At 46.0% G+C, this 26,190-nt stretch overlaps 1 protein-coding gene across 1 annotated transcript; it reads right to left on the reverse strand.

Annotated features, from left to right (window-relative positions):
• Positions 1-12,916: 12,916 nt before the first annotated feature.
• On the reverse strand, positions 12,917-24,982 carry mrpl39 (mitochondrial ribosomal protein L39). The gene is made up of 10 exons (XM_042333988.1): positions 24,970-24,982; positions 24,138-24,347; positions 23,332-23,471; positions 20,711-20,810; positions 19,651-19,718; positions 17,833-17,945; positions 16,219-16,284; positions 15,178-15,337; positions 14,399-14,446; positions 12,917-13,087 (listed from the first exon to the last, which is right to left on the reverse strand). Exons 1-10 carry the CDS (start codon positions 24,980-24,982, stop codon positions 13,037-13,039), a joined length of 969 nt encoding a protein of 322 aa, XP_042189922.1. The 3' UTR covers positions 12,917-13,036.
• Positions 24,983-26,190: the final 1,208 nt, after the last annotated feature.

The following is a 26,190-nucleotide window of genomic DNA, read 5'->3' on the forward strand; positions in this document are numbered from 1 at the left end:
GCCTTGCCAGGCAAAAAGGAACAGTCAACAGGCTAAGTAATGAGCATTGCTGTAGGAAACTTTGCAAAAGAATCTGAAAGACAAACGACTTGAGAGGACATTCCCAGATTGGCGTCTTGGCATCTCTATCTGTTCTTCACATAATGTTACCAATGTACCAATGTCCCCATATTTATCTCGCACCCCCACAGTTATTCAATACAATACAAAATTACGTTTAGACAGCTCCTTTCACATTGGGCATCCTTTCACATCCCTTACCTCCTAAGGCGTTGGACAGTCTGGAAATTAGACCCAGGCTGGAAGTCGGGATCGGGGAGGCTGGAGGGCAGGGAGGGTGGAGGGTGGGCCGAGGAGGGCTTTGAGATGCGCCTTGAAGGAGGTAAGGGAGGGAGCGAGTTGAAGGGAATGTGGGATGGAGTTCCAAAGAGTGGGGGCAGAAAGGCTGAAGGCCTGACCGCCGATGGTGGGGTAAGCCAGGCGGGTGGCGTGGAGCAGGCCACAGCCTGGTGAGCAAAAGGAGAGGACAGATTGATATGGGATGTACCTCTACACCACAACTTAGAGGCAAAGTAAAGCTACCTCTACACTGTGTGGCCACACTCCCAGGACAGGGCTTAAACTGGGAATTCCTCCTGACATGAAAGGCGCTATACAAATGTAATCTTGTTGTTGTTGTTGTAAATCCACAGCCTTCTGATCAACAACAACAACAACAACTTGCACTTATATACTGCCCTCCAGGCAGGGCAGGGTCTCAGAGTGCTTAACAGTGGCGGAGCCTGACTCTGAGCTGGAGGAAGGTGGCTGTAAGCACAGTCGAAGAGGAAGGTTTTCAGGTGGGACTTGAAAGAGGGGAGAGAGGCGGAGGGATTAAGGCAGAGGAGGTCGGGAGGTGCCAGAGAGTGAAGCGATTTGAACACAAGTGTAAGAATCTTGAAGTTGATCCGTTCGGTGATGGGGAGCCAGTGGAACTTGGCCAGAACTTGTGAGTTGTGGGTACGGAGTTTGGTCTGGCTAAGCATGCGGGCAGCAGAGTTCTGAATGAGCTGGATCTTTTGAATAGTGGAGCTGGGGAGACCGGCGAGGAGTGTGTTTGATTAATCCAAGCGGGAGGTGACAAATGAATGCAGAGGGTTTCGGCTGCATTTGGGGTAAGATACGGTCGGAGGTGGGCAATGTGGCGGAGGTGGAGGAAGGCGGTCCTGGTCAGGGACTGGATGAGAGGGAGGAAGGACGGCTGGGGATCAAACCAGGTGCCTAGATTACGCACTGGTTGGGTGAGTCTGAGGGAGAGCCCAGGGAGGTTGAGGAGTTTAGATCCTCAGGAGTGAAGGCGTTGACGGGAGCCAAAGAGTATGGCTTCCATCTTGTCCACATTCAGCTGCAGGAAGTTTACACTCATCCAGACCTTGATGTCTGCCAGACAAGCTGATAGAACATCGACAGACCTGGAGTTGGTGCTGGAGGAGGCAAAGTAGTTTTGTGTGTAATCCGCAAACGTGGAAGTTTACCCCGTGTCTGCGGATGACATAACCCGGAGGGAGCATATAGATGAGTAAAAGAAGAGGGCCAAGGATGGAGCCCTGGGGTACCCTGCAGGTGACCTGGCGGGGGAGGGAGGAGAAAACATTTGCCGAGATGAAATGGAGCTGGTTGGTTAAGTAGGACTCGAACCATACAAATGCGGTCCCACTAAGGTGGATGAGGGAGGAGAGGCGGTGGAGGAGGATGGCGTGGTCGGGAGGATGAGGAGGCAGAAGGAGCCCTGGTCACAGATAGAGAGAATATCGTTTGTGACTTTGCCAAGTGCTGTCTCTGTGCTGTGGGCAGGGCAAAAATCAGACTGCAGGGACTCGAGGAGGGAGTGGAGGGAGAGGTATGACCCAAGTTGACCTGCAACAATGTGTTGATCGAATAGCAAGAGTAAAACTTCACTAAGCTGACACCTCTACATGTCTGTCTGTCTGTCTGTCTGTCTATCTCTATTTCTGCACATGTGTATGCCTTTGAACACATGTCTATGTGTATACAGTGTGTGCTATATCCATGTGTGTTCATGTATATGTGTTTGAATGCACGTATCTATATACGAAAATGTACGTTTGCACACAAACACACAGCCACTCCACTTCACTGTAAATTCTGTGAAGCGCTTTGGGATGTCCTCCTGATGTGAAAGATGCTGCACCAAATTCAAGGAACATAGGAACATAGAAACAGAAGGAGGCCCTTCAGCCCCTAGAACCTGTTCCACCATTTTATAAGATCATGACTGATCTGTACTTCAACTCCAATTACCCGCCTTTGCTCCTTATCTCTCGATACCCTGACCTAACAAATATCTATCCACCTCAGTCATGTGAATGTATCCAGCCATAATTACAGCCTTTCGGAGGAGAGAGTTTCCATTGTCCTTTGGATGAAAAACAAGGATTATTATTATTACGATGTATGTGGGTGTATGTAAATTGAATGCGCATGTGTGTGTATGTTTGAGCATGTGTCTATACGCTTGAATCTACGTGAATGTATAGGTATACACTGGGGTTCTGTAGCTCAGTGGTTAGAGCATTCGCCTCACAAGCGAGAAACCAGGGGTTCGATTCCCGGTCAGGGGGCGAAACGTTGGGCAAGTTTCCTTACTCCGCGCGCCTCTGTTTACCCAGCAGTAAGTAGGAACCTGGTTGTTAGTCCATTGACAGATTGCTTTTCCGGGAGTAATAATTACTTAAAACAAATAAAATAAATTGGCGACTTCAATAACGACTGCTTGTGGGACAGACACTTGGCTGCCGCGTTTGCCCACCAAATATACAATCAATTCACTGTACAGTACATTCTGTGAAGCGCTTTGAGACATCTCGAAGACGTGATAAGGCGCTGTATCAAATGCAAGGAATACCATTATAATTATTATTATTGTACACATGCATACCTTTTAGCGAAGAAAAATCAAAAGCAACAGATCACGCTTAAACATCAAACAATGCAGCGAGCAATGAAAATAAAAAAGAATCGGCGATTCCTTTCCTGAAAATTCCCAGCCTTCTGAGAAAAGCATTTGAAGGAGGGGACGGGAGGGTGGGGGGGGGGGGTTTACAAAATGACTCACTCGTTCAAGATATAAAAGGAGACCCACTCTGTGGATAAAGGTTTGCTGGGTAGTTAGACGTTCTGGGGAGCTGTTGGTTTGGAGAGAAAGATAAGACAACCAGAGAGAGAGAGAGAGCGGGAAAGAATGAGTGAGAGAATGAAGGAAGGAAGTGGGGGGGGGGAGGGAAGGGTAACAGGTGCCTGTATGTGTGTGTGTGTGTATGTGTGTGTGTGTGAGATTCGCGACTAAATGCTGCTTCGAGATGCTGTTCCGGGACTCTATGGTCATGGAAGGCTCTGTCTGTTCATGCCACAGAGAGAAGGGAGAAACCCAAGACTGAGGTAAGACCTGCTCGCTCACTTTGACACCGCAATTGTGCGATACAACGTCAATTTACACTTATATCGCGCCCTTCACGACGTCGGGAAGCCATCATAGAATCAAAGAATCTTACAGACCAGAAGCAGGCCATTTGGCCCATCGCGATGTCCTGTAGCGTAGTGGTTAGAGGACCTGGGTTCGATTCCCGGCAGGATGAAACCTTGGTCAAGTTTCGTTACTCCACATGCCTGTGTTTAGCAGTAAGTAACCCGGTTGTTAGTTGATTGGCGGATCACTTTTCTGGGGGTAATAATTCCTTCAAAAAAAATGATAATAAATTGGTCACTCAATCCACAACTGTTTGTGTGAGACGCTGCTGTGCGCAATTAGCTGCCGCATTTCGCCCACAAAACACACAGTCGATTCACTTAGTATATTCTGTGAAGTGCTTTGAGGTGTCTCGAAGACGTGATAAGACGCTGTATGAAATGCAAGGTTTATTATTGTTAGTATTATCGTGCATGTTGCCGGCTCTTTGAAAGAGCTACCTAATTAGTCCCGCTCCTCCCGTTCTTACCCCATAGCCTTGCAATCTTTTTCCTCTTCAAGTATCTATCCAATTCCTCTTTTGAAAGTTGTTATCGAATCTGTTTCCACCACCCTTTCAGGCGGTGCACGCCAACTCTCGTATCAACTCTCTGTGTAAAAACATTTCTGCTTGTCTCTCCTCTGGTTCTTTTGCCACCCAAGGTACTGGGCACAGAAACCGTGCCTCGGGAAAACTTTCACAGGAACAGCTACCCTGTCTCAGTTGTGACCTCTGCACTCTTCCAACGATGGTTGGTTACTTCTCTCTCCCTCTGTCCCACAAACAGTGGCTGAGCTTAACTGCTTAGACTCTCTCCCTCACATGCTCTTTCCTCATATCTCTCTGCTGACGCTCGCTCCCCCCTCTGGAGCTTTCTGCTCGAATCCCATTCCTGCTCTCTCCCCATCGTGTCTGTGCTGCTGATCATTCTCCCTCTGGAGCTAATCTCAGCTCCCTACTCTTTCCCCCCTCCCATTTTGCAATTTTTCTATGTCGTTCCCCTTCAAATATTTATCCAACGCAGATTAATGCCCTGTTAATCTATTCTGAGGGATTGCTTGAAACCCTTTACTTTAAGAAAAAAATACCAATTGGCGTCTTAATATATAAACTAACATGAAAGACTCAACAGGAGAAACTGCCCCCTTCCGAATATTTCTCTGCAATATCTGTGGGGGAATGGGTTCTTTGAAGTGAGAACGCAGAACGTGCAATCTGGTATAAATAAAGGCAGAGAGAGAGAGAGAGAGAGTGATCTTAAGATACCTCCTGAGACGAGATGGCAGGTTGAAATGTTGGTCGAGTTTCCTTACTCCACACGCCTCTGTTTACCTAGCAGTAAGTAGGAACCTGGTTAAGTCATTTGGCAGACCGCTTTTGCGTGGTTAATAATTCCTTCCATAAAAAAATAATAAAATTGGTCACTCAACCCACGAGTTTGTGAGACGCTGCTGTGCGCAATCGGCTGCCGTGTTTCGCCCACAAAATACAGTCAAATCACTTTACGGTATATTCTGTGAAGCGCTTTTGAGACGTCTCGAAGATGTGATAAGGCGCCGTATCAAATGCGAGGATTATTATTATTACTATTATCATTTGCAGCTCGCGTGCGCAGAAATGGAAGCATTCTGGTTGACCGCAGCCATCTATACTTTTTTTTTCTAATTTCCAAGAAATAAACTGTTATTTATACATGTGCAAGTTTCTAAGAGGCACGGAAGGAAATGTCGAGTGAGTGACAAAGTTTCCTCCCGAGGCTGGGTTTTAAGAGGTGAGTTGCGCTACAATGCTGGACTCACTCGCAGGACCATAATAATAATTAGAATGCTAAAAATAATCCTTGCGTTTGAAATAGCGCCTCTAACGTCGCCAAGTGCTTCACGGGGAACTGCTGTCAAGTTTAGTGACTGTGCATTTGTCAGCGCATGCAGCAGCCAACTTGCGCCATTCACGTAAGGAGGTCATCCCAAAGTGCTTCATGGTATATAGGGTTAAGTGCAGTGGATATGTTCAACAGGCCCCGGCTCCACCACTGTGTCACACCGCAGACATACACGTATTCATCACATCCAGAGTTGACTTCCAAACTCCCTGCTTGTCGGCCTCCCCAACTCCTCCCTCCTCAGGCTGTAGATCATCCAGAACTCTGCAGCCCGTGTCCTCTGCGACCTCCAAAACCCCTATCGACCTGTCCACTCCGTCCGCTCAACAGGTTCCGGCCTGCTTCGTGTGCCCCGCCTCGCCCGCCCACTATTGGCGGGTGGGCCTTCTGCCAATCTGCCCCCACCCTCTGGAACTCCATCCCGCAGTCCCTCCAACTCACCCCCTCTCCGGCCCCCTTCAAGACCCTCCTCTTCGACCGTGTCTTCGTTCACCCTCCTTCCCCACGGTCCCCGATCCCAACTCCCATCTTGGGTCCGAAACATTGATTGTCCAGCGCCTTTGGACGTCTTTCCAACGTGAAAGGCGCTATACAAATGTAATTTTGTTGTTGTTGTTGTGAAATCAGGCAGCCAATTCGCCCACAAATAGGCGTGGAGTGAAAGGCCAATTTTAATTGGGGGATTGTTGGTCAGGACACCAAGAGAGAGAAACTCCCTTCTCTTTTCTAATAGTGCCATGGGAACAGGCAGACGGGAGCTCAATCTGTCGTCTCATCCAAAAGACGGCACCTCCGACAACGCAGCACAGCCCCAGCACTCCATTGGAGCGTCAGCTTAGACTACAGAAGTTCCAATGAGACATTATAATTCCTGGCAGATAATTAGCAAAGGCAGCAGAACAACAGGGCTCATGGTTCATGGTGACTTAGGGGCAATTTGAGGATGGAATCTTGGAAGTGTTTCTTTACCCAGAGGGTGTCATATCAATGTGTCCACCTGGCTCAGTGGAAGTACTGACTCTCACCTCTGAGTCAGAAGGTCTTGGGTTCAAGCCCCCACATCGAGACTTAGAATCACACGGTCTAAGCTGACGTTCCAACTCAGTGCTTAGGGGGGGGTGGTGTTGCATTGCCGGAGGTGCCGTCCTTCGGATGAGACGTTAGACCGAGGTCTCGTCTTACTTGTTCAGGTCGATGTTAAAGATCCCAAGGCGCTATTAGAAAAGAGAAAGGAGTTTCTCTCTCTCTCCTGTCCTGGCCAACAGTCCCCCCAAATAAAACTGGGGTCACTCATTCCACGGCTGGCAACAAAATACACAGTGAAACCACTTTGCACTTTAAGTCCCACGGGTTGAGACAAGAGGGGATTTCGGGCCAGAAGTTTCCCCGCCATCTGTTTGGTGAGATATGGTTTGTTCATCCTGACAAATGAGGAGTATTTTGTCTGTTCCCTGGGGGGCTGTGTGGGGGGGGAGGGGAACACAGGTGCATCCCATCTCTCATAACATAGTTTCCTATCTCTTATTTGTATACATGGGCGTCACTTTGGCTCAGTCAATAAGACTCCTTGCCTCATTTGGTAGGACTCTCCCCTCAGTTGTAATGTCATTTGATAAAGTGCCTCATTGTGTTACCAAGACGTCTCAAAGCCCTTGACAGGATATTACTACCTCATGCAGTGATTGTGTACGGCAAAGTGTGTCACTGTGCAGCAATGCCCCACAAGCAGCCATGAATTTTTAATAATAATAATCATCCTTGGATTTGATGTAGCGCCTGATCATGTCTTCGAGACGACTCAAAGCGCTTCACAGAATATACTGTCAAGTGAATTGACTGTATATTTTGTGAGGGAAAAGCGGCAGCGAATTGCGCACAGCAGCGTCCCCACACACAGTCGTGGATTGAAGTGACCAATTTATTATTATTATTATTTTTGGTGGGATTATTACCCCAAGAAAAGCAATCCGCCAATCGACTAACAACTGGGTTCCTACTTACTGCTTAGTAAACAGAGATGTGTGTGTGTGGAGTAAGGAAACTTGCCCAACTTTTGGCCCTGCCCAGGAATTAAACCCGGGACCTCTCGCTTGTGAGGCGAGTGCTCTAACCACTGAGCTACAGAAAAGGATATTAAAAAATACCACAACATCCGGTCGTGCAGGTAAATTGTTTATTTACGGCTGTTTGTGGGACCTCCTTGTGCAATGGGTGGCTAAACTTACACACAGTCCCTTCACTCTGCCGCATTTCCCCCTTGAAGCACTTTGAAACAGTTTCAACCTCACAGGCAAGATGCAAGGATTACATTTTTCCAAGCCGGTCAGCCAGATGTTAATAACCAAAAAAATACAGTCGATTCACTTTACGGTATATATGGAGTCCTGTAGCTCAGTGGTTAGAGCACTCGCTCCAGGAGTAATAATTCCTTAAAAAAAAATTGGGTCACTTCAATCCATGACTGTTTGTGGGACTCCGCTGTGTGCAATTGGCTGCCGCGTTTCGCCTAAAATGCACAGTCAATTCACTTTTGCAGGATATTGGGTAAAGCGCTTTGAGACGTCTCGAAGACATGATGAGGCGCTGTATCAAATGCAAGGATTATTCTTATTATTACAAATGAAGAGCTGCACTATTATAACAACAACAATCCTTGCATTTGATATAGCGCCTTATCACGTCATTTAGACGTCTCAAAGCGCTTCACAGCATATACTAAAGTGTGGTGATGGTGTGTTTCGCAGGCGTCAATTGCACACAGCAGTTTCCCACAATCGTGGATTGATTGACCACATGTTTTAATTCTTTGTTAATATACAAAGCTGTTGACAGAATGGATTATTATTCATTCTGGGCGCAGTGAGCTTTACGTATAAAAAAGCTGTTTCCTGCCCTTTAGCCAGGGGAAATTCTTTGGAACGTAAGCAATCTGCATAATAAAAACCTATTTCCAACATAAAATGACTTTTTTGAGAGCTGTTCGGTTTGAATGAATCATGGGTTATTTTTTTTATGATGGATTCGTAGTATCACCTTGATCACACGTGAGACGGTAATTCCCCTCAACAACGAACCAGTGAATATCCTTCTTCTCACGCCCAGATCACAACCCCCCCACCAACAGCCCTTCCTCTCCCCATTCCCCTCCATTCCACCCCCCCACCCCCACCACCCACATTCAATCTTTCTTGTGAAGGCAACCTGCAGTTTTAACTAGTTAAACTCCATAGTGCACGCTTTTGAGGTACCTGAAGTTTCGCCTCCATTCAACCCTTTACTTAATACTTTCTGGGATTAGTAATAATAATAATCCTTGCATTTGATAACGCTGGCCATTAGGACTTTGCTGTGGGCAAAATGGTTGCTGCATTTCCCTACAGAATATAGTCACTGTAAGTGATAGTAATTACTGAGGTGCTTTGACGTGTTTTGGCGCTGTGCCAAGTTTTTATTTTTGACAAACAGAAGCGTTACGGCAGAGTGCGATAGAAGAAGCATTCTGCAGTCACGCAGACGAACCAACAGAACTTCATTCCTAAAAAAAAATTAATTTTGCGAATCCAAGCTCTCGAAGTGAGCTTGTTTAAGTACCTTCACACACACTCTTCACAAATGGCGTGATGAGCGAGAGAGAAGGGAAATTCCACTGTGCCTTTACTCCCACCCCACCCCCTTAACAAAAACCTTTCCGCCTCTGCCGTCAAGTGCATAAAGGGCAGATTGTGACTATGAGCTGCGGCTCAGTCACGCAGCTGGCTCCAGCCATGCACTCCCAACCGAGCTCTGAACAGGTAACCTCTGGCTGCCCTCTCCCTAACCTACCTCTCCACAGAGAGCTTTCTTCCACCACACAGCAAGGCCTGTGTAGAGCCATTCTACCCACCAACTCCCTGCTCGTTGGCCTTCCCAACTCTTCCATCCGCAAGCTGCAGATCGTCCAGAACTCTGCAGCTCGTGTCCTCTCCCGCACCAGGCTCAGTGACCCCATCAGCCCCCCCCCCATCCTTGATCGGCTCCACTGAATCCCCATCCCCCAGAGGATACAGTTCAAAATCCTTGCCCTCACCTTCAAAGCCTTGCTTCCTACCTCTCCGACATGCTAACCCCATAATCAACCTGTCCGCTTCCTCTTATTTTATTTTATCAAGACCCTCCACTTCGACCGTGGCCTTGGTCACTCTCTTCCCCCTCCTCGCTCCCTCCCTTCCCTCCCCTCACCCTGACCATTTCCCCCCTGCTCGGGTCATGACCCAACTGTGCAGCGCCTTGGGACGTCCTCCTGACGTGAAAGGCGCTTTATAAATGGAATCTTGTTGTTGTTGTTGTTCCTCCGCTCAGCAGGCTCTGGTTTGCTCCATGTCCCAGTCCGGCTCACCTCACCATCGGTCGGGCCTTCAGCCTCTCTGCCCCCAGCCTCTGGAACTCCATCCCTCAGTCCCTTCACCTCATTCCCTCCCTTGCCTCCTTCAAGGCATGTCTCAAGACTCTCCTCTTCGACTAAGCCTTCGGCCATCCTGCCTGTGATCCACTTCCAACTCCAAAGGGACTGAAGATACCTTTCACGCCGGAATCTTTGGGACGTCCCTTAACCTCAGCAAACCCCTTCCCCCCTCCACAGGAGACTCCACTTACTTCCCTCTCTCCATCCACGAGATGGACCATCCACTCATCTCTCTGAAGGCTCCGTGACACTTGTACCGGGGGAGTACAGTTCCAAGGAATCTCACTCCATGTGGCCATTACTCATCTGTGTCTGTTACCAGGGTATTCAACCACATTGGGATTTGGGTGTGGGAGTAGATGGGGGAAAAGAAAGAATTATAGCCCAGCTCGATCCTGTCCTCACCTTTCACTCAGTAGGTGATAGCTGGACCACCTCAGGAGGGAGGGGCGCTGATTTTACCCAACCCACAGAAGCCGATTGCAACCCCAACTCCTGACTGAGCTGAGATCAGTAATAGACGGGACCTGGGTGCAATCTGGGTGGCGTAAATTACCCACTAGATAAAACTGCTGTATGTCTCGACGACGTAATAAGGCGCTATATCAAATGCAAGGATTATCTCAAGAACCTCCACTTCGACCGTGGCCTTGGTCACTCTCCTACCCCTCCCCCCTGCCCTCCACCAGTTGATCCCAAACCCCTGCTCAGGTCCATATCCTTGACTGTCCAGCATTCTGGGACGTTCTCCCGATGTAAAAGGCGCTGTGTAAATTTAATTTGTTGTTGTTGTTGAAGGAGAGACTGTAATTCACTGGGTTTCTTTTCTCTTTTACAGGAAGAACACATTGAATGATCGGCCCTGGCTTCCTGCCCTGCCCTCCATTTGCTCCTTTGGACTGACATTCTGAGCTGTTGCGGATTTAATGCTAATTGTGATAGGGGTTGTAAATTTTGACCAGCTCCTACATGTTAGCATTAGCTCTGAGACGTGGCTGGTGACGGCACTGATGAAGATGATGAAGGCATGAGTGGGATGAGGGGAGAAAAAAATAGACGAAAGAGCAAAGGAGACAGAGAGCAAGTGATGAGTATGTCTCCTGGTGTCCTGGCCCTCAAAATAAAATTGGTCGTTCAATTCACGACTGTTTGTGTGACACCTTAGGTAAGTTTCCTTTCTCCATACGCTTCTGCTTACCTAGCAGAAAGTAGGAACCTGGTTGATAGTCAATTGTCGGATCGTTTCCTGGGGATAATAATCCTCAAAAAAAAGTTCTTTTTTAAATAAAGTTGGTTACTCACTCTATGGCTCTTTGTGGGATCTTGTTGTGCGCAATTGGCTGCTGGGTTTCACCTATAAAATACACAGTCACTCCACTTTACTGTATATTCTGTGAAGCGTTTTGAGACGTCTCAACGATGTGATAAGGCGCTACATCAAATGCAAATGTATTATCATAAGTATCAGGGAAGGCAGCGAGCGAGAAAGGGCAGAGAAAACAAAAGCCAGATGAACCAATAAGATGAGGATGAAGAGCAGGTCCGTGAGGCTGCGAAAGAGAGAAAGCAAGTGTGAAAGAGAAAAAAAGAAAGCAAACCCGAACGAGAAAGGCAGCGAGCAAGAGCACGTGAGAGGAGAGAAAGAGAGAGAGAGAGCAAAGCAAGTAAATGAGAGGGACAATGAAAGAGAGGGGGAACAATGAATCAGTTTCTGGGTAGATTAATCTTGCAGTACACCGGAAGTTCTGTACAAAACATTGGCCCAGGATATGAAAGACCAAAACGCAACTGCAGCGATGAGGTGTTTTCAAGATAAGCTCACCACAGAAAAGGCGTTAAATTAAGCAGCAGCTATGATCCCACTAAGGCGGAAAATCGTTCCTACTCCATTGACCTTTAGTTACCAGGCTCCACTATGACGCCCTCCTTCAATTCCAGGAAACGTATTGGGGTGTATTCCTAGCAAAAGCAATCGCTGCTACCTCCATTATAGCTCCGCAACAAGTGTCGTGGAGTCCTGTAGCTCAGTGGCTGGAGCACCCGCCTTGCAAGTGAGAGGACCTGGGTTCGATTCCTAGACAGGGTGAAACGTTAGGCAAGTTACCTTGCTCCACACACACTGCCGTTTACTTAGCAATAAGTAGAAACCCAGTTGTTAGTCGACTGTTGATCGCTTTTCCGGGAGTAATAATTCCGTTTAAAAAAATTAAGACTAATAAATTGGTCACTTCAATCCACAACTGTTCGTGGGACACTGCTGTGAGCAATTGGCTGCCGCGTTCCGCCCACAAAATACACAGTCGATTCACTTCACGGTATATTCTGTGAAGCGCCTTGAAACGTCTCAAAGACGTGATAAGGCGCCATATCAAATGCAAGGATTGGTTGGGGGGATAATCACCCCCGGAAAGTGACGCCAATCGTCTAACAACTGGGTTTGAGTGCATTAACTGCACGGATTTCATCTCCTGACCGATTAAGAAATAACACTACGGTCACAGACACCTATATTCACACAGCAGAGATATGAAATTTACAAGTGCTTCAGATGTAGAAAGGCTTTCAGTCCATTGCATCTCATCCTTCTAGAATATCAAGCCTATCATTTCTTTCCCTTCTCCCCCACCCACGACCTATTTTAGTCATCGATAGATGTTGTGGCACCCTGCAGCTCAGTGGTTAAAACACTCGCCTCACAAGTGAGAGGACCCAGGTTCGATTCACAGGCGGACAGGTCAAAACATTGAGCAAGTCTCCTTACTCCACACGTCTCTGTTTACCCAGCAGTAAGTAGGAACCTGGTTGTTAGTCGATTGGAGGATTGCTTTTCCGGGGGTAATAATTCCTTTTAAAAAAATAATAAATTGGTCACTTCGATCTACGACTGTTTGTGGGACGCTGCTGTGTGCAATTGGCTGCAATTGGCTGCTGAGTTTCACCCACAAGATATACAGTCAATTCACTTCACAGTATATTCTGTGAAGCACTTTGAGATGCGATAAGGCGCTATATCAAATGCAAGGATTGTTATTAACATCATTCTTTGCCTTTACCCACTTCTCTTCAACAGCAACTACACCCATCCAGTACACTTTTATACATTTATTATCCATACCATTCTGTTGACATTATATATTAGACATAAGAACAAACTGGGATTTGTTTAAGCTTCTCACGCCCCCACCCCGACCCACCCCCTCACCCCTATTACGATGCTGTTGTTTTTACAGTCTCTGTTTGAGCTCCTTCTTCTGTCACCTGCAGAGCATAGAACAAATGCAGTGTTAGAAATAAAAGCGTAAAGGACATAAATCATCATCATCACCAAAAGCATAAACGAACAGAGAATTTAGGATTAGGATTTTTTTTTATATATAACAACAATTTGGGTCCCGGAGCGCTTCACAGTGGCAGACGGGGAGGGAGGGGGAAGGTGACCGTAAGCACGATCAAAAAGGAAGGTTTTCAGGTGGGATGCGAAAGTGGGGAGGGAGGAGACAAGGAGGAGGGTTTGAGGGAAGGACTTCCAGAGTTTCGAGGCATAGTGGCTGAAGGCACTGCCGCCGATGGTGGAGCGGAGGGGACGAGGGAGAAAAAAAAAACTGGAGCCAGCCAAGCGGAGGCAGCGAGTGGTGGAGTGGGGTGGGGGGTAAGCAAATCGGAGAGGTAGGATAGGGAGGGCATGAAGGGATTTGAAAACTATAATATGTTAGGACATTGAATGCCCAATCAGACATTGATTGAGGCAGAAACTGTAATAACTTTCGAAAGGGTAATTAAGAAAAATATTTCAAAAAGAAAATGATGGTGAGGACAGGGGTAAGAACAGAGGAGTGGGACTAAACAGAGAGCTCTTTCAGAGAGCCGGCATCTCTCTCAGAGAGCCTTAAAGCTCTGCATTCCATTAACGTACCAAAATAATATTGGTGAGCGTACAGAAGCAAATGGTCTCCAAAAATCACCACAAAATATTCAGCTTCCTCAAACCTTCTGAGGATTTTATTCTTGCATTGCATTGACAGCGCTTAACAGAGAAAGAGAAAGGAGATGAGAGAGGAGAAAGAGAGCGAGAGGAGAGAAAGCGGAAGAGAGAGAAAGAACTGAACATAGAATATATAGAATCATAGAATATTACAGCACAAAAGGAGGCCATTCGGCCCATCGTGCCTGCTCTTTGGAAGAGCTACCCAATCAGTCCCACTCCCTCCCCCGCTCTTGCAAGTTTTTCCTCTTCAAGAACCTATTCAATTCCCTTTTAAAAGTTGTTACTGAATCTGTTTCCACCACCCCTTTCAAGTAGTGCGATCCAGACTGTAAATGAGGTACATTTGACACTGCAGCTAAGGCCATAACAACATTTCAACGTCACAAAGAACGAGCAAGGAATTGGGATCAGAATAGAGGAGGCAAGATCAGGGGAATGGAATTGGGATTAAAGCAGATAGTCCCGGGTTAATGGAAACAGCACCAGCACAGACACGATGGGGAAATAAGAGGGGAACGGTCTACAGTAGATTAGAGCTGTGACCCAAAGAATTGAATGGAAGAGCCTCAGCTATTCCAACTCACCAGTTTCTGAGACCTCTGCCGCAATCTGTCCCACACAGAGAAGAACGACTGTGAGAGGAGAAAAAGTCACATTAGTCTGTGTGAACCACATCTTTCAAAGCATCCAGGCCCCACTAATGGAGACATCCCTAAGTTATAATAATTATTGCTTTTAAAATAGCCCTGGTAATGTCCAAACATCTCAAGTGGCTTCACAGGGAAATGCTATCAAGTGTTGAAATCCTCAATCCCTCCCCCTTGCTCCCCCTCCCACCATTTTTCAAGACCTACCTGAAGACTTTTCTCTTCGACTGTGCTTACGGCCAAAATACCCTCGCCCCCCACCCAGAGCTCGGAATCAGGCTCTGCCACTGTTAAGCGCTCTGAGACGCTACCCTGCATGGAGAGTGCTGTATAAGATGCCAACTGCGCACAGCAGTGTACCACAAACAGTCGTGGATTGAGTGACCAATTTATTATTTTTTTTAAAGGAATTATTACTGCCAGAACAGCGATCCGCCAATCGACTAACGACCGGATTCCTACTTTCTGCTTGGTAAAGAGGCGCGTGTGTGTAGAGGTTTCACCCTGGCTGGGAATCGAACCCAAGTCCGTGCTCTAACCACTGAGCTACAGGACTCCACATGATACCACGTGATATCTCTTGTGTGCCTCAGCTCTTCAGCGAGCAAACTTCCCCCACCACACAAACACCGCCCAGCATTCGCATGCGGCCTCCCTCTGCATGTAATGGGATGAATTTGATCTTCTGGCTTCGATGCATTCCGACACTCACTCACCCTCATGTGAGCAGGCAGCGATAGACCCTGGAACCTGCGAAGCAGCCCTGCCCCGTGGTGCCCTGCGCCCAGGTTGTGTGCGGCAGTGATCTCAAACTGAGAGCAATAGTTAGTGCGGGGGATGTGTGGTCCTTCACTCACGTCCACAAATTCATCGCATCTGTAGAAAAAACAGTCAGAAAATGTTCAGCTTGTACCCCTCCCTCCACCACGCACACACACAAATACACAAACATCTCTACTCCCCAATTGATCCCCATATACATCATGTCAATTGCACACCTTTCTCCCCACACCCCCCACAACAACAACTTGCACTTATACAGCGCCCTCCACGTAATCAAACGTGTCAGAGCGCTTAACAATGGCAGAGCCTGACTCCGAGCTGCAGGGGAAGGAGGGGGTGGGGGTGGGAGAGAGAGAGGTGATCGTAAGTACGATTGAAAAGGAAGGTTTTCAGGCAGGACTTGAAAAATGGCGGGTGGGGGGCGGGGCAAGGCAGAGGGATTGAGGGAGAGTGTTCCAGAGTTTCGGGGCATAGTAGCTGAATGCGTGACCTCCAATGGTGGGGCGGGGGGTGCACGAGGGACGAGCAGGAGGCCGGTGTCGGTCGAGCGGAGGCGCCGGGTGGTGGATTGGGGAGTGAGGAGGTCGGAGAGGAGGTCGGGAGGTGCCAGAGAGTGAAGGGATTTGAACACGAGTGTGAGGATCTTGAAGTCAATCCGTTCGGTGATGGGGAGCCAGTGGAGCCTGGGCCAGAACTGGTGAGATATGGGTACGGATTTAGATCCAGGTTATTATGCCCCACACACACACACACTAACCACACATCAAGCCCTCCCGACCTGAAAGATGCTATCCAATTTGTCACACTCGATACCCATATCATACCCCTCTTGGCATGTGCCGGTTCAATTGTTTTTTTTTAAATAGACCTTTCCAGACCGACTCTCATATTCCTCATTGTTTTCATATCCTGTTCCCTTTTGAACAATTCTGCCCAACCCCGATAGCCACTTGGGTCAACAAGAGTGCTCTCACCTGTACAGCTTCACCAGTCTGTTGGGGTGGAGAGAAGCCATTTCCTCGATAGTATCCAACTTGTGCCTGTGAAGACATCCATGAACTTGAATACCATGAACATACAAGGTGTCCACAAAGTCCTCTTACTCGCATTTCTTTCTTTTTCTTTCTACAGTGCACTGACCCATGCGGAAGAACTGAAACACGTGGAAGAAATGATCATAATTGTATTCAGAAGTGATGAATTGTATTCAGTAAGAGTGTTTAACTGTGTTCAGACGTCCAGAGGATGTGTGTGAGTGTGTGTGTGTCCATCTTTTTCATGGCAGATAATGATCTGTTGCCATGTTCGGTGCTACATCTTCCCTAACATGGATGGAGTGAGGAGGCCAAACTCCTCTCTGACAGCTTGTTTGAGCTCCTCCGTTATCTCATATGGCTGTTTTATAATAGGGGGTAACAGGACTTTGAGGACCCCTGTACTTCAATACATCTGGACTGTCAAGGGTAGTCATCACACATACGGTCACCAATAAAAGAAAGAACTTGCATTTAATACTGCCTCATCTTGTCAAAATATCTCAAAGCACTTTATAGGTATCGTGGACAAGTGTAACAACTGTATTTGAATACAAATCCAGCAGCCGTTATTTTGCAGTCAGCCAGCTCCCACAAGCAGTCTTAATAATATAATCCTTGCATTTGATATAATGCCTTATCACAACTTCAAGACGTCTCAAAGCGCTTCACAGAATACACCGTAAAATTGACTGTATATTTTCTGGGCGAAATGCAGCAGCCAATTGTGCATAGCAGTGTCTCAAAAAACAATCGTGGATTGAGTGATCAAATTATTATTATAAATTTTTTTTTAAATTTGGAAGGGATTATTACCTTCGGAAATGCGATCCGCCAACCAGCTAACAACCGGGTTTCTGCTTGTTGCTAGGTAAGCAGAGGTGTGTGGAATAAGGAAACTTGCCCATCGTTTTGCCCTGACCAGGAATCAAACCCAGGTTTCTCACTTGCGAGGCGAGTGTTCTAACCACTGAGCTACGGGACTCCACAATCCATAATCTGAAAGATTGCTGGCCAGGTCACCGGGAGAAATTCCCGTCTCCTTTCCAGCAGCGCCTAACATTCACCTAACCAGGCAGTCGGGATCTCGGTTTAATGTCTCATCCAAAGGACAACACACGTCCAGTACTCTCCCAGCACAGCACTGTGTCAGCCGAGACTATACAAATTTATACAAACCTGATCCGGGGCTTGAACCCACAATTTTCTGACTCTGAGGTGAGAGCGCTACTAACTGAGCCAGGCTGACACACAAACCTTGGTCTCTTCTAAAATAGTACAATGGTTTGAACATCTCCCTGACAAACAGAGGGAGCAGACTGCCTCTGGTCAGCGCATTTTTTAAAAATATAAATAATAATAATCCTTGCATTTGATACAGTGCCTTTATCATGTCTTCGAGACTTCTCAAAGGGCTTCACAGAATATACTGTAATGTGGAGTGACTGTATATTTTGTGGGTGAAACAAACAAAATACTACCATTGTCAAGCGCTCAGGGACTCTACCCCGAGTGAAGGGCGCTATATAAATGCAAGGATTTCCACCCACTTACTGGTTCTCCTGAAACATCTCCTGTGCCACCTTGGGTACCACTTCCAAAGATTCAAAGGGCGAGTCCTTATGAATGAGCCGGTGAGCCTCTGTGGTGAGTGAGCGCAGGTTCTCCTAGGTTACAGGCAGAGACTGTGTTAGCACATCAACAACAACTTGCATTTGCATAGCGCTCTTCACACTGGGTAGCATCTCAGAGCGCTTGACAGTGGTGGAGTCTGATACCGAGCCAGGGGGAGAGGAAGTGGAAGAGGTGACTGTAAGCACGGTCACAAAGGAAGGTTTTAAGGCGGAATTTGCAAGTGGGGAGGGAGGGGGGAAGGAGGAGGGATAGAGGAAGAGTATTTCAGGGAGTAGTGGCTGAAAATGCAGCCACCAATGGCAAGCGGGACTTGCAGAAGGCCGAAGCCAGTCGAGCAGAGGCAGCTGGTAGTGTGTTGGAGGGTAAGCAAGTCGGAGAGGTTGGGAGGTGCCGGGCATACGCAGCGATCATAGCAACTCTACTGAACAAACAGACGGGACCTTGGTTTAACGTCTCACCTAAAGGACGGTACCTCCGGCAATGCAACAAACCCCCCTCCAGCGCTGCGTTGGGAGTATCAACTTAAGACTGTGTGATTCCATGTCCTGACTTTTGGCTGAGATTGCCCAAGAATTCAATATCAGGTTAGTGCAACACCCTCTGTTTACCTAACAGTAAATAGGAACCCGGTTGTTGGTCGAATGGGGGATCGCTTTTCCAGGGGTAATAATTCCTTCAAAAAAAGTAATAAATTGGTCACTCAATCTCGATGATGTGATAAGGCGCAATATCAAATGCAAGGATTATTACTATTATCATAGTCCATCGTGGACGGTGGAGCACTTTGTTGCTGCGAGACTGAGGGCTATAGTTTCAAAGAGGATGTTAACCCATTCTGACAGAAGTGCTGTACTTAGTCTGCAGGTACACATCGATGTGTCAGGCCAGAAAGCGATGCAGAAAATCGAGAGTTGCAACACAATATGTAGGTGTGTGGAGACACCTTGTGGCGTGTAAAAGAACATCACTACCACTCCCGCAACCACACCTCCCCACGACCCGCACCCACAATAAGAAGGTAATTAAAACTGGGTTTAAAAATAAATCCCAAATCGGGTCGTGATTTGCACGCATACTTAAAGAAAGGCAAGAGCTTGCATGTTTATTGTGCTTCATCACGCTGACATTTCTCACAATCCCTCAGAGTAATTACTGTCAATGTCAAGAGTAGTGGCTGTGTATTTCTAGGCAAACGCCCACGGCAACTGCAAACAGCTACAAAGTGAATGATTAATTTATCTGTGGCATTTCTGGTAAAACACTGAGAGAAACTGCCTTCTCTTTTCCAATAAGTGCCACAGGATCTTTAAAGTGCACCTGAAACTGGCAGACAGGAGCTGGCTTTAATACTTAACACTTGTAATAATATAATAATAATGTGTGTATTTGATACAGCACCTTATCACGTTTTCGAGAAGTCTCAAACCGCTCCACACAATAAAGTGAATCGACTGTATGTTTTGTGAGTGAAACAATTGGGCACAGTAGTGTTCCACATACAGTCATGGATTGAGTAACCAATTATTATTATTATTTTTTACACATTTATTTCTGAAGCCATTATTACCCCTTCAAATATGGGTTGTAGTCCCTTCTTTGGATCTGGTCAATTGTCCTTCCATCTTCCCCTCCCCATGCCCCTGGGGTACAGGTTATGCTATGAAAAATATTGAGGGGAGCAGGGGTTAAGTCATTGCAAGAAGCCCACATGTCTACCGACGAGATTATTTCACTCACCACGGAGGGCTTCCAGTCGTCCAGCCTCTCATCTAACACGATATCGTAGCAGAAAGCTCCAGAAATTACTAAAGGGCACATAAAGCAAAGTAAAATTACACAGTATTCAATGGTAATAATAACAATAATCCTTGCATTTGATATCACGTGTTCGAGACGTCTCAAAGCGCTTCAAAGGATATACTGTAAAGTGAATTGACTGTGTGTTCTGTGGGTGAAACGCGGCAGCCAATTGCGCACAGTAGTGTCCCACAAATAGGCGTGGATTGAGTGACCAAATTATTAGTTTATCATTTATTCATTTTTACTTTTTTGAAGGAATTATTACCCCAAGAAAAGCAATCTGCCAATCGACTAACAACCGGGTTCCTACATACTGCTGGGTAAACAGAGATGAAACTTGTCTAAGGTTTCGCCTGTTTAGGCGAGAACCCAGATCCTCTCGCTTGCGAGGCGAGTGCTCTGACCACTAAGCTAAACCAATATCCCACAAAACAGCCATGGAGCAAATGATCCCATTTTTTTTTTATTTGGTGGATTGTCGGCCCGGACACAGTGAGAAACATCCTACTCTTTTCAGTCCTCCTTAACGTCCACCTTAACAGGCAGAAAAGACAGGGCTGGGGTTTAACTTCTCAACCAAAAGACGGTTACACATACACAGTGACTACACTTGACAGCAAATTATAATAATCCTTACATTTGATATATCTAGAAACCGATTCAGTAACAACTTTCAAAAGGGAATTAGATAGATACTTGTAAAGGAAACAATTTCAAGGACATGGGGAAAGAGCTCTGTAATTGTAAGCGCTTTGAGATGCACCCTGCGTGAAGGGCGCTATATAAGTGCAAGTTATTGTTGTTGTAGCTCTTCCAAACAGCTGGTACAGGCACGATGGGCCGAATGGCTTCCTTCTGTGCTGTAACATTCTACGATTCTATGATCTTTGAGAAGTCTCGAAGATGTGATAAGGCACTGTATCAAATGCAAGGATTATTATTATCTAGCCTTATCTCGTGGTCGAACATTTGACGTGATGTAGTGTTGGTAAAATACCTGGTACTTCAGGGGCTCTGACCAGAGTAATGCTATACTTGTCCTTGAATGAAGTTTCAAGCACGTAACCCATTATCATAGCACACGATCGCCAATAAGCCTGTGAAGAACAGAAGAGCAGAGATCAAGGAATGAACTCAAAACAATGAATGGGGCCTGCCATCAATCTAGGACACAGTTTATTTCAGTGGAGTCCTGTAGCATAGTGGTTAGAGCACTCGCCTCACAAGCCAGAGGATCTGGGTTCGATTCCCGGGCAGGGCGAAACGTTGGGCAAGTTTCCTTACTCCACACGCACACCTCTGTTTATCCAGCAGTAAGTAGGAACCCTGTTGTTAGTTCGTTTTTATGGGATAATGATCCCTTTCAAACAAAAATAATAATTTGGTCACTCAATCCATGACTGTTTCTGGGACACTGCTGTGCGCAATTGGCTGCCGCATTTCACCCACAAAATATATACGGTGAATTCACTTTACGGTGTATTTCGTGAAGCGCTTTGAGGCATCTCAAAAACGTTGGTAAGGCGCTATGTAAAATTCAAGGATTATTATTATTATTATGAAGTGTTTAAAAAAAAAGGATGGACATTAGGCGCTATACAAATGCAAGTTTGTTCTTTTTCTTTTCCATATTCCTAGGACAGAGCCTCATTAACCAAGGTCAACTGGGGGCCGCATTTGCAGCACAACCCCGATAACATCAGAATAACCCCAGATCTGTGTAGTCTTTTTTTAAAAAATAAGTTCCAGTTGGCAGGTTTGTGGAGGAGCAGTGCATTGTGGAGACGTGTAGTGTGTTGATTAAGAGCGCTCGCCTCTCAGGCAGGGCGAAACCTTGGGCAAGTTTCCTTACTCCACATGCCTCTGTTTACCTAGCAGTAAGTAGGAACCCAGATGTTAGTCGAATGGTGGATTGCTTTGGGGGTAATAAATATTTTAATAATAATTATTATTATATAACAATCCACGACTGTTTGTGCCAGAATGCTGTGTGTAATTGGCTACCGCAGTTCAAGCACGAAATATACAGTCAATTCACTTTATTGTATATTTTGTGAAGCGCTTTCAGAAGTCTCAACAACATGATAAAGAGCTGTATCAAATGCAAGGATTATTATTATTGGATGTCTTGCAGGCTCTCTCCTGATAGCTCCCATCAAAGCAAAGCCAAAAACAATAATTGCAGTTGAACAAATTGGGTTTTGACAGCAAAATGATTTAAAAGGAGTGTTTTTAAAAAAAAAAAGTCCTTTCACTAATGACTTTCTGTTCTATCATTGAATCTAGGAGGAATCAATAACAACAACTTGTAGTTATAAAGCGCCCTCCACGCAGGGTAGCATCTCAGAGCCCTTGAAGAAAACAGGAATTAAATATGTTCAAGACGATTACCAAAAAGGAAACAAAGGGTGAATTTCTTACAGAGATATTAAAAAATCGCTTCACATTTGCACCCCTTTGACATTGCTAGCATTGGAAGCTAAATCCCCAATAGTTTTTAAGAGAGAATTCGACGCATATCAGAAAGAGGACGGGGTGGAAAAAGAGTGGTGGGACTCAAAGGAAAGCCGTTTAGTCAGCAAAGGCACAATTCTAATAATAATAATCCTTGCATTTGATATAGTGCCTTATAACGTCTTCGAGACATCTCAAAGCGCTTTACAGAATATCGTGGGCAAAACGCGCAGCCAATTGCGCACAGCAGAGTCCCCCACAAACAGCCGTGGATTGAAGTGACCAATTTATTATTTTTTTTAAGGAATTATTACCCCCAACTAACAATCGACTAACAATCGGGTTCCTACTTACCGCTAGGTAAACAGACGCGTGTAGAGTAACAACAACAATAAAATTACATTTATGGAGCGCCTTTCGCGTCGGGACGACGTCCCAAAGCGAGTAAGGAAGCTTCCCAACCTAAATTAATCAAGTGTGTCCAAAAATGCATTTGCCACTTTCCCTATAGTGTAGACACTGAGTTTTGTTAGGTTCACAATTCCGTTGGATATCAGGAACACTCTTGCTCAAGTGGCCAATCTTCATGTTTGTTAATCCCACCCCTCTGCTCTTCCAAACCCTCCCCTACCCTTTTACATTTTTCTTTATCAAATACGCATCTAATTCTCTCTCAACAGAGAGCGTGGGCAAGGTTTTCGACAAGAACTGGTGGCATTTATACAGTGCCTCTCACAAAACACAAATTATTAATAATAATTGCATTTGATACAGCGCCTTATTACCTAAACTCTTCACAAGATACACTGCAAAATGGATTGACTATATTTTGTGTGTGAAAACTAGCAGGCAGTTTGCGCACAACGTTTTACCTGGGGAGATTGTTAGCCAGCTCACCGGGAGAGAGAGAGAAACTCCCTTTTCTTTGCAAATAGCGCCACAGGATCTTTAACATCCACCTGAACAGGGCACAGATTCGGTTTAACGTCTCACCCGAAGGACAGCACCCCCAGCACTGCATTGGAGCGTCAGCTGAGACTGTGTGATTACAAGTCCCAATGTGAGGTTTGAACGCATGATCTCTTGACTCAGAGACGAGAGAGCACTACCACTGCCCCAGGTTGGAATTCGCCTTAAACTTATTTCAGAAAGTCGAGACATTACCTTATTAACTTCTTCAGGGTTTTCATCCTTGAAAGTCAGGAACTGGATATCACAAGACTTGTGGAATGGTCGATACATATCCCAGACTTCCCCATCCACAAGGGCCAGCACTGACCGCCTGCATTGCCACTCACTGAGATCTGTACGAACAGGAGGAGGTTACGTGGAGCAATTACAGATAATAATATAATAATCCTTGCATTAGATATAGCGCCTTATCGTGTCGTTAAGACATCTCAAAGCCCTTCACAGAATATCCTGTAAAGTGAACTGACTGTTGTTTGTGGGAGGAGTGTGGCAGCCAATTGCGCACAGCAGCATCCCACAAACAGTCGTGGATTGAGCGACAATATTTTATTTTGAGTATTATTATCCCCAGAAAGCGGTCCGACATTCAACTAACAACCAGGTTCCTACTTTCTGCAAGCCAAACAAAGGTTTGCGTGTGGAGTAAGGAAACTTGCCTAAGGTTTCACCCTGCCCAGGAATCAAACCTGGATCCTCTCGCTTGCGAGATGAACGCACTAACCACTACGCTGTGGGATGATGGAATAAAGGGAGCTTGAAACAAGAGGGAGAGCGCAATAAGACCGGAACAGGAAGAGTTTCCTTCTTGATCGTGCTTATGGTCATTTCCCCCCTCACTCTCCCCCTGGCTCGTTGTCAGACTCCATCACTGTGAAGCGCTCCTGGGCATTTGAAAGGCACTGTATAAATCCAAGTTGTTGTTGAGTTCAGGGAGTATGTCAGGAGAACAGGGCAAGGAGGAGGTAGAGAATTGGAAATAACAAAGATGGACAACTCACGCATGGCACAGTTGTAAGGGGTAGAGAGCCCCTTGTTCATGATGAAGACAGTCCCAGGGTCTGACGTTCCCACATATTTAACTTCAATCTTCTCGATGCGGGGGATCAGTGACCTCTGTCTCTCTTTCTCCTTGTTGAACAGCTGGATGCGCTTCTGAACCAGCTCGGAGCTCGTCAGGCGCGAAGACGCTGCAGACGTGCAGAGAAATCCTGAAAGGACAGAAAGCGAAGGTCACTCACCAGTATTTTTTTTTCCTCCCAGAAAATCCTTCTACCTATCAATGAGTTTGTAACTTAGATAATAATAATCCTTGCATTGATATAGCGCCTTATGACATCTTCAAGATATCTAAAAGCTCTTCACAGAACATACTGTAAGGTGAATTGATTGTACATTTTGTGGTCGAAACGTGAGAGTCAAAAGCGCACAGCAGTGTCCCACAAACAGTCGTGGATTGAAGTGACCAATTTATTATTATTCATTTTAATTTATTTTTGAAGGAATTATTACCCCTGGAAAAGCGATCGAATAACAACCGGGTTCCTACTTACTGCTAGGTAAACAGAGGTGTGCGTATGTGTGTGGAGTAAGGAAACTTGCCCAAGATTTCACCCTGTCTGGGACTCGAACCCAGATCTCTTGCTTGCGAGGCGAGTGCTCTAACCACTGAGCTACAGGCTCCACTGGCCTGTCTCATATTGCCTACCTTATCTGTCCCACCATCAGCAGGGAGGCTTGTACTCTCTGAAATTCCATCCGAGATTCTCTTTCTGACTTGCTCCCTTTCTCTCTCCCTCCCTCACCTCAATCAAGATCTCTCCGAAGATGTACCTCTTAAGACCATGCTTTAGTTTATTTTTCCCCTCCATAGCCACCCCCACCACCGCCTCCCATCCCCTGCTCGGGTGCCAAGGCAGGGCTGTTTAATCCTCTGGGACTTCCTCCCCTCCCAGTAGTGTTGCACGATTGTTTGTGGGGACGCTGCTGTGCGCAATTGGCTTCCGTGTTTCGCCCACAAAATATACAGTCAATTCACTTTACAGTATATCCTGTGAAGCGCTTTGAGATGTCCAGAAGACATGAGAGGGCACTATATTAAATGCAAGGATTATTAGTATTATTATAAAGCACTGTATAAATGTAAATTTGAATTATATTGTACAGGCCTAAATTTAAAATGACAGGAAAAAGCTCAAAGGGAAATTTCTTTAACACAAATTATTTGACACGAACACACACTGGGTTATTAGGATGCAGAGTGTCTCAGGCTGAATCCATAACTTTTAAAAGTGATTCAGCCAGAGAGGTCACTCGCCTCACAAGCAAGATGACCTGGATTCGATTCCCCGGCGTTAGGCAAGTTTCTTTACTCCACACGCCTCTGTTTAACAAGCAGTAAATAGGAACTGGTTGTTAGTCGATTGCAGATTGCTTTTCCGGGGATAATAATCCCTTCAAAAAATAAATAAAATAATAAGAACTTGGTCGCTCAATCCACAACTGTTTGTAGGACACTACTATACGCAATTGGCTGCCATGTTTCGCAAAGTCAATCCACTTTATGATATATCCTGCAAAGCGCTTTGAGATGTGATAAGGCGCTATATCAAATGCAAAGATTATTATTATTATTGTTGTAAAATCTGTGATTCAATAAGGAATGTTGTGGCATTGCTGTAAAGCTTGAAAGTACTCCTGATATCCAGATATACGTGCTCTAAAGTGCCAGTGGTTGAGTTATCCTGAATCCCTCCACAGGAAATTCCAATTTTATAGGAACAGGACCAGACTGCTTGTCCCCAGGTCCCAGTCCCTTTACAGGCACTCCGGCGAAAGAGAAGCATAGCCCGAATTTTGAGAGCAGTTTCAGAGGAAGTGGTGATGTCTAAATAGAAATATCAGATCAGCATCAGAGGGTTTTGTTTGTTTTCTGGCGTTTCGTGGGTGTGGTACCCTGAGAGGAAGTGCTTCCAACCTCAACAGCCTTGAGCTAGGACCGTAGCTGGAATCCTTATGCATGTTGACATTTTATCAGAGTGAGTCAAGGCAAGG

The sequence above is a fragment of the Callorhinchus milii genome, unplaced genomic scaffold (assembly GCF_018977255.1).
Source record: "Callorhinchus milii isolate IMCB2004 unplaced genomic scaffold, IMCB_Cmil_1.0 Scaffold4, whole genome shotgun sequence".
Lineage (NCBI taxonomy): Eukaryota > Metazoa > Chordata > Chondrichthyes > Chimaeriformes > Callorhinchidae > Callorhinchus > Callorhinchus milii.

Coding starts and splice junctions, on each gene's coding strand:
- mrpl39 (XM_042333988.1), bottom strand. Junction 15,338..16,218: donor AGACTGGTGAAGCTGTACAG/GTGAGAGCACTC, acceptor TTTTTTCTACAG/ATGCGATGAATTTGTGGACG. Junction 13,088..14,398: donor GGCAGAGGTCTCAGAAACTG/GTGAGTTGGAAT, acceptor TATGCTCTGCAG/GTGACAGAAGAAGGAGCTCA.